The 9,285-nt window shown below is 47.1% G+C and overlaps 1 protein-coding gene across 1 annotated transcript in view; it reads left to right on the forward strand.

Moving 5' to 3' along the window:
* Window positions 1-9,285, forward strand: part of LOC119417984 (collagen alpha-1(XII) chain) — a gene marked incomplete in the record, with an annotated part of 211,081 nt that overhangs the window by 169,323 nt on the left and 32,473 nt on the right. Inside the window, 8 exon segments of the mRNA XM_037685231.1 lie at window positions 177-329; window positions 631-705; window positions 7,169-7,308; window positions 7,500-7,623; window positions 7,707-7,850; window positions 8,110-8,274; window positions 8,361-8,399; window positions 8,476-8,614. Of these exon segments, the coding sequence (XP_037541159.1) occupies window positions 177-329; window positions 631-705; window positions 7,169-7,308; window positions 7,500-7,623; window positions 7,707-7,850; window positions 8,110-8,274; window positions 8,361-8,399; window positions 8,476-8,614 (979 nt within the window).

A 9,285-nucleotide genomic window follows, 5' to 3' on the forward strand; every position in this document is an offset into this window, starting at 1 on the left:
ACCAGGTCACAGGTCTATACCAGGTCACAGGTCTATACCAGGTCACAAGTCTATAACAGGTCACAGGTCTATACCAGGTCACAGGTCAATAGTAGGTCACAGGTGTATACCAGGTCACAGGTCTCTACCAGGTTAAAGGACTATAACAGAACTGCTGATGTGCTCTTACTCCTCAGCCTCCAGTAAAGGTCAACATGAGGTGACCATTGCTGCCGGTTTGCCTGAGTACTGCTTCGATGGACTCTCCCCAGACGCTCTCTACACTGCCACCGTCTTTGTTCAGACTTCAAACCTGGAAGGTCCTGGAGTCAGCACCGATGAGAGAACCTGTGAGTGTTGCATGTTCTTCTCCTGTAGCTGGATTTTAAACATCTGTGTAGAAATGACTAAACAGATATGCAAATAAACAAGTGTTTTAACAAAACAGCTGGATCTGTGATCATTTAGACTCAGCATCCTGCAGACCCAGCTGGTGACATCATGACTTGTTGTGATCAGATAAATAAAGGTTGAATGAATGAATGAATCAGGTTATGGTTGTTAACAAGTCCAACAACCCAACTCTGAAACGATACAAACACTGACGTAATCATGGCCCGTGTTTACACTCGCTCTTTTTGTTTCTCACAGTGGTGAAGCCAACTTTGGCCCCGACCATGCCCCCTACCCCGACACCTCCACCCACCATCCCCCCTGGATGGGCAGGTGAGTCTGAAACACAGTCTGCACATCAGGAAACACATTTATCTGTTTGTTGTAGAGGTCAGACACCCTCCATCTGACCAACTGCTGCTTTCAGTCAATGTTTTATAGTGCCTCAGTTCACAGGTCAAAGGTCAAGACAGGACAGTTGGCCTGATCACGTACGGCTTGTTCTCCTTAAGAACAACATTGCAGCATGACTTAGGTTCATGAAGCTTCATCTGAAGGAAACACAAGACTTCTAGAATAAAACAAGACCAAAGGATTTGTGGTTACCCAGAATGCACTGCAGCACTTTTAGAGAAAACCTTTGACCTTTGAACAAGCCATACTGTGTTCTGATAAACATTTCCTACTCCAAGGCTTTAGAAAAACTGATTGTGAAATGTTAACCATGTTATTTACCTCGTGAGTTTACTGTGGTGTACATCAGCCCTGGATGCTAATGCTAAAGATGCTCTGCAGGAGCTACATGATAACATCAGCTCGCTTCAAAACAAGCATCAGGCTTTTTATGTGGTGGCTGGAGATTTTAATCACATAAACCTGAAAGACACTGCCAAGATTTTACCAGCATGTCACCATACCAACCCGAGGAAATAACACACTTGACCGTGTTTATACCAACGTACGAGACGCATATAAAGCCATCCCCTGCCCCCATCTTGGCCTCTCTGACCACATCTCCATCTTTCTGGCCCCTGCCTAACTCCCCCTGCTGAGACGTTCCAGACCATCATAGAAAACCATCACTGTGTGGCCCAGCGGCAGTGACTCTCTACTGCAGGACTGTTTTGCACGCACAGACTGGCAGATCTTCAGGGAGGCCACTGTAAATGAGGGAGAGCTGGATCTGGAGCAAAACACATCTGTTGTCCTCGGATACATCAGCAAATATGCTGAAGATGTCACCACCACCAGATTCCAAGATGGCGCCCGAGCTGGTGGCTTGCCGTTCACCTCTGTCCACTCTGTTTCTTTTTTTGCTATTTTTATCATTTTTCTTCAATAAGATCAACTCACTACTGGTGTATGATCGCCAGCAACTGCTCAATCTACAATTTTCCACCACTTATCTCGCCTCCTATGAACATTTTGATCGGGGTTCTGGGCCCCCCACCTCCGCTGCTTGGGAACGTACCTGGGTATCTCCAGCGCGCGGCCTTCGTGCCTGCACGAAAACATCGCTCTCGTCGCCGTGGGAGACGTGCTGGCCACCTCGTGAGGCTCAAAGCTAGCCTCGCTCGTTCCTCAGCTACAGCTGTCCACCGGACTGAGGTTTCTCCACCTGGATGCCTCGCGGAGTCCTACCTGCTGCAGAACATCGGGTCGGAGGCGTGCAGTGAGCGCGCGCCCAGCTGCAGTGTGTCCAACCTTATCCAGCAAACCGAAACCAACCCGGGTCCAACAGCTGCACCATCTGCTGCCCCATCGGATCGTACCAACGACCCTGCTGTGTCCGGCGGCTCCTGGATTCCGGCTGTTCGTCCCAGCTGCACTTTCTCCGGCCGGAGGAGGCGAGGACCCGACGTAAACAAACTGAAACCGCTGATCTGCGCCCCCCCCCCCCTCAACTTCTCCCTCAGCTGCTGACCCAACAAGGCTTGCTCTCCTCAATGTGAGGTCTTTAACAAACAAAACCTTCATCATGAACGAGTTTTTCTGCACAAATAATCTGGACTTCATGTTTTTGACGGAGACTTGGCTTCCTCCGGGTGAGTCAAGTGTGTTTTCTGAACTTGTGCCTGCTGATTGTACGTTTCTTAATTGCCCGAGGTCATCTGGAAGAGGTGGAGGAGTGTTGGCTGTTTTTAAGAAAATCTGTAAATGCAGACTGTTACAGACACCATCTTTTCAGACCTTTGAACTGCTGCATTTTGAACTGGGCCGCTCCAACCCCATGTTGATTGCGGTGCTTTATCGACCGCCCAAATCCTCCACAGGCTTCATCAGTGAACTGTCTGTCTTTCTCACTGCAATACTGTTAAAAAAAACCTACACTAGAATGTCACTATAATAAATATTTCATAATAATGGTGTGGACAGGATGGCTGTAAGGGGAGAAGGGAGGCCATCAAAAGAAAAAAAAAAAAAAAAAAATACGACCGTGTGCTGATTCTAGGGGACTTCAATGTGCACGTCTGTTGCCCTGAAAAGCCTTTGGTTCAGGACTTTTTAAATCTGATCCACTCTTTAAACCTGTTGCAAAATGTTGTCGGCCCCACACACCATCAGGGTCACACTCTTGATATTGTTCTGTCTTGTGGTGTATCTGTGTTAAATCTGGAAATTGGGGATGCTGTCATGTCTGATCACAAACCAATCTCATTTGTAATACCTCTTGCTTGTGTCTCTAAATCTCCCGCTCCACCCAGGACCTGTCGTATATTTAACCCTTCAACTGCTGCTCGTTTTTCCTCTGCCTTTATTACCACTGCTGCTACAACACCTGAAACCTCTGCCTGTGTCGGTGCTCAGGAGCTGCTTAGTAACCACAATGTGACCTGCACTAAGATCTTGGATCTGGTGGCCCCACTAAAAGTCAGGAAACCAAGGAGAGCCCAGTACCCATGGATGAATGAGACCACCAGGGCAGCGAGACGCCTGTGCAGGAGAGCTGAGCGCAGGTGGAAAAAGGACCATCTCCAGGTTTCTTTCATTTTGCTCAAAACCTGTTTAAAAAATTACCAGAACACTGTCAAATCTGAAAAAAACAAATATTTCTCCCAACTCATCAACTCAAATAGACACAACCCCCGCGCCCTATTCACAACAGTAAATCCATTCTAAATGTCCCTTCATATTCATGTATTGAGGCCTCTGTTGACACCTGCAATGACTTCACTAAATTCTTTGTTAACAAAGTGGAGTTGATCAGGGCCTCCATCCCCCACTCCTTAGTCAACCCATCAGCTTTTGTTTCGTGTTCTGCTACTTTCAGGCAATTCAAACCAATCACACTCCCATTGTTAAACAAAGTTGCTGGTCACATGAAGCCATCAGGATCACCATTGGACCCCATCCCAGCAGCATTGTTCAAACAGGTTCTACCAGCGATTGGGCCTGCTGTTCTAACTCTACTAAACAGTAGTATTGCTACAAGCGTGGTCCCAGAGGCGTTCAAACATGCAGTAGTCACACCGTTAATTAAGAAACCTGGTCTTGACCCTTCAGCTTGCTCAAATTACAGACCAATCTCAAAACTCCCCTTTCTGTCCAAAATCCTGGAAAAAGTAGTTTTTACTCAGTTAAATCAGTTTTTAACTGAGAACAAAATCTTTGAGGTCTTTCAGTCTGGTTTCAAGCAGCTCCACAGCACCGAAACAGCTTTGGTTAGGGTTTGTAATGACATTTTAACAGCAAATGATTCTGGTCATTTTGTGGCTCTTGTACTCCTCGATCTTACTGCTGCTTTCGATACTGTTGACCACAGTATCCTCATCTCTCGGCTTGAACACTGGGTTGGGATTACAGGTGCTGCATTAGACTGGTTCCGCTCATACCTCTCTGACAGGAGTTTTTGTGTGAAGGTGGGTAAAAATCTATCCACTTCAATGCCTCTTTCCTGCGGTGTCCCGCAGGGCTCGATTCTCGGACCCCTTCTATTCTCGCTCTATCTGCTTCCGCTGGGGTCGATCCTAAGAAAACATGGTATTCCATTTCATTGCTACGCCGATGACTGTCAGATCTACCTGTCACTGAAACCAGCCAGTGCTTGTTCCGTCCACCCTCTCCTCAAATGTCTGGACGACATTAAGACATGGATGGCTTCAAATTTTCTAAGTTTTAACGACCAGAAGACTGAAGTCATTGTCTTTAGCCCTAGCTCAGCTGCCGCCTCTTATCCTGTGAACCTGGACTCCCTTCAGCCTTATCTGAAGCACTCTGTTAAAAACCTCGGAGTGGTTTTTGACTCGGATTTTAAGTTCGACAAACAGATCAGTTCGGTTCTGCAGAGAAGCTTCTTCCAACTGCGGCAGGTAGCTAAGCTCAAGCCAGTGCTGTCTAGACCCGACCTTGAGACACTAGTCCATGCATTCATCACAACCCGCCTGGACAATTGTAATTCACTGTATGCTGGGGTCAGCCAGGCCTCTATCTCACGGCTACAGCTCGTCCAGAATGCTGCAGCTCGGCTCTTAACCGGTACACCGAGGTATGAGCACATCACACCAGTTCTGTCCTCCCTACACTGGCTTCCTGTGAGAACTAGGATTGATTTAAAAATTCTCCTCCTGACCTATAAGTGCCTAAATGGCCTCGCACCCATCTACCTCTCTGAGCTACTGGAACCATATGTTCCCTCTCGGGCTCTGAGATCATCCGATCAGCTGCTTTTGGTTGTTCCAAAAACACGACTGAAGCTCCGAGGAGATCGGGCGTTTTCAGTCATGGGTCCCAAACTGTGGAACAACCTACCCCCTAACATTAGGCATGCCACCTCCCTTCCTGTGTTCAAATCCCTGCTAAAAACATATCTGTTCTCTCTGGTGTTTCATACTGTGTGAGTTGAGTTAGCATATCGTTCCATGTCTTCATTTTAATGCTGTTGTTTGAATTTTTAAGGTATATTCTTACTGCTTTTTATTTCTTAGTGTTACCATTAGTGTTAAGCACTTTGATAACAGTCTATCTGTTTTAAATTGTGCTCTATAAATAAATATGACTTGACTTGACTTGACCAGGACTGCGAACTGTTACCCGAACCAGAAACCCTGGCTGAACGCAGAGGTCCAAACCCTACTAAGAGCCAGGGATAATGTATTCAGGTCTGGTGGCTCACAGGAACTGAGGAGGAAAAGGAAAGAGCTGGCTGCTGGTATAAAGAGGGCCAAAGCAACATATGCACAGAAGATCCAGTGACATTTCCCCTCACAGGACCCACAGAGCATGTGGAGGGGCATTAAGTGCATCACAGACTATAAATGCAGAGGTGCACAATGCCCTAGGGACCCATCACTGCCTGATGCTGTTAACAGGTTCTATGCACGCTTTGAAGACCTGAACAGACCACCCAGCACCAGAATGGAAATGCTTCAAAAGACTGGTCATGACCCACATTAAAACTACAAAGTACCATCAACATCAACGAGGACCCTCACCAGTATGCATACCACAAGAACCAATCAACAGAAGATGCCATCTCCTCTGTGGTCCACACTGCTCTCGCCCACCTGGAGCAGAAGGACTCCTATGTCCATATGATCTTTGTGGACATCACGTCTGCCTTCAACACCATGATCCCCCAAACCCTGATGGACAAACTACTCACACTAGGACTAAGTCCCTTCATTTGCAACTGGGTCCTGGACTTGTTAACAAACAGACCACAGTTAGTGAGGATTTTATTATCCTTTATTTAACAAGGCAAATCCCATTGAGATCACAGATCTCTTTTGCAAGGGAGGCCTGGTCCTGAAGGCAGTCTAACCGTCTGAGGAAGTAGAGTCTCTGATTAACTTTCTTCATCAGGCTGGTGGTGTTGTTGCTCCAGCTGTGTTTGTTGTTCAGGTGCACATCCAAGTACTTGTAGCTGGAGACCATTCCACTGCAGATCCTATGTTCGGGGGGGGGGGGGTGGGGGTTTAGGTGTGTTTGTTCCTTCTGAAGTTCACAACCATCTCCTTCATCTTCTTCACATTGATGTGAAGGTTGTTCTTCCCGCACCAGCTCTCCAGGTGTTCCACCTCTTGCCTGTAGCTGGACTCATCATTGTTTGTGATGCATCCCACCACCGCTGTATCATCTGCAAACTTTACAATGTGACAGCCTGGATGGGTCACTGCACAATCATACATTATAAGAAGGCGGGGCCAGTCTGTGTAATACCAAACCCCTCCCTTCAGCTGTCAGCACAGAGGTGGAGGCTGATGGTTCAGGCTTCTGTCAGCCACTGAGTGGGCCAGAACTCCTGTATAGACCAAAGGGGTCTAACAGCTCAAGCTTGGACCAAACTGAGTCCAACAGGACCATGGTCCCAAACCCAGCAGCTGATCTACAACAGAATGGGTCAGAAAGAACAGAACCAATGAGCTGCAAAGGTCCAGTCAGAGTTTAGAACCTCTGCCTGACTGAAATGGACCCAGTCCAGTGTTGTTTCAGCTCAGCTGATTAGAAAGACTTCAACAGGCAGGAGGACGGGGTGCCACATGGCGCTGAAGAACAACCTTCAACAGCAGATGCTGACAGGAAGCTTGTCTGAAGAAGTCCAATCTGGTTTTCTTTCAGGCTGCTTTCCAGCTTGTTCAGAAAGATCTGACCCAAAAGAAAGCGCACCCAGCTGCTTCCCATCAGGCAGAAATCACTTCAGGCTTTTTGTCTGAGGAACCTGGAAATCAGAGCTGAACTTTTGTCTCTTTGTTTTGAACCCATAATTCCTGCAGACGGTCGATCACGTTTGAGTTGTTTTGTCGTGATGCGGTACAGCTGTGTGATGATGTCACATTGCTGTGTTGTCTCGCCTCAGTGTGTAAAGGTGCCAAAGCTGACCTGGTGTTCGTCATTGATGGGTCATGGAGCATTGGAGAGGAGAGCTTCACCAAAGTCATGAACTTTGTCTCCAGCATGATCGGAGCGTTTGACGTCGTCGGACCATCAGGAATGCAGGTCGGTTCTGTTCAGATCCCATACTGTCTGTCAACATCTGGAATGTTACAAAAACACCATTTGAACTTGGTTCATAAAGCACCACATCAGCAGAGGTTCTTCCAGGTGGTGCTGAAGAGCTGCTTAATTTGAGCATGAATCATAAAGCCGTTGTCTCCAGGTAAGAGAGCTCCTCGTGCTTTTCCACGCAGGTATCATTCGTGCAGTATAGCGATGGATCCAAGACAGAGTTCAAGCTCAACTCGTATCAGGACAAAGGTGTCGCCATGGCAGCAGTCCAACAGATTCGCTACAGAGGAGGAAACACCAAGACGGGTTGGAGCTTCATGTTGTCAGTGATGAACATGAGTGAGCTTTGAGTCGAAGATATTTTAACACGTTGTCCTTCTGCGGAACAGGAGAGGCTCTCAAACACACCTACGAGAAGGCCTTTTCTGTTGAAAACGGGATGAGGAGGAATGTCCCAAAGGTGGTCGTGGTGATCACTGATGGACGTTCTCAGGACGAGGTGAAGAAGAGCGCTGCCAAGCTGCAGCATGCAGGTTAGTGAGGCTCAAACTAACACCAGTGACCATCTGTCGACTAAATCTTTATCTTGTTTCCTTTGCAAATGGAGTTGGAGTATCAGTCTGGTTTTAGCTCGTTTGTCAGATGATCAGCCTGGTTTTAGCTCTTATGCTGGATCATCAGTTTGGTTTTAGCTCATATGTTGGATCATCGATTTGGTTTAAACTCATCTGTTGGATGATCAGCCTGGTTTTAGGTCGTGCTGAGGGCAAATGATGTTTCTGTCTCCCTCAGGTTACAGTGTTTTCGCCATCGGTGTAGCTGATGTGGATTTCGTGGAGCTGCAGGCGATCAGCAGTAAACCCAGCGACAGACATGTCTTCGTGGTGGACGACTTTGATGCCTTCGACACCATCAAAGAAAACCTGATAACCTTCATCTGTGAAGCTTCAACTTCCTGTCAGTCCATCAGCTGTAACACAAACAGAACATTAGCTGAAGTTTCAGGTCTGCTTCGGCTGATCTGTGCTGTGTTTTTTCCGCAGTGTGTCCTTTGATCTACGTCAATGGATTTACATCTCCTGGTAAAACTTCTGGTCCTTCATCAGAGACGTGAGGTGTCCTCTTCCTCAGTTTGATGCTGTGTCTCTGTTGTCTCAGGCTTCAGGATGCTGGAGGCCTTCAACCTGACGGACCGGAGCTACAGCCACATCCCGGGGGTGTCCATGGAGCCCGGCTCCTTCAACAGCTTCACGGCCTACAGACTCCACAAGGACGCCTTCCTGCAGCAGCGCACCACGTGAGTCCGAGCCGCCAGATCAGCTGAGCACACGGCTGTTCCTGTGACGGCAGCAGGTCTGAGCCGTGTTGTAAACCACACGTATGTTCCAGCGTCCCACCGGGTCAGAGCGGTGTCTGTTCTGGAACCAGACTCCAAGCTCGAAAAGACAAACCTCTTTGTCCCTCAGGGTTCTACGAAACCTGGAGAAAGTCTGGAGATTATTTTACTTAGAGAAATAAATGGTGCAGAAGCAAGAGCAGCATCATTTAGCTGTTTGTTTGTTTGTTTGTTTGTTTGTTTACACCAGGGGTTCTCAAACATTTTGGGTTCAGGGACCCCGTCATAACCTTCATGTTTATTAAATAAACGTCTTCAGTCTGTGAAACATAAATACTTCAGACCTGTTCTTTAACAGAGTTACAACTTTTATGTTTTTAAACATGGAGTATTTTCATTCAACATACTCTTAATGAACATAATTTTAACTTCAAACATGAGTTTTGAAAAAATGAAAAGTATAAAAAACTTTAAAACGTCACCTCTTCACATAATAAATGTTTTTCCATTTCTTGGAGTCGTCACAGAAAAGTGTTGACGTGAACAGAACCAGGAGTCACAACAAGCTTAATTTGTAAACACATCCATGCTGGGGGGTCTGGATCCAAGCTGGGGGGTCTGGATCCATGCTG

Source organism: Nematolebias whitei, chromosome 12 (assembly GCF_014905685.2).
Source record: "Nematolebias whitei isolate Nwh7 chromosome 12, NemWhi1, whole genome shotgun sequence".
Lineage (NCBI taxonomy): Eukaryota > Metazoa > Chordata > Actinopteri > Cyprinodontiformes > Rivulidae > Nematolebias > Nematolebias whitei.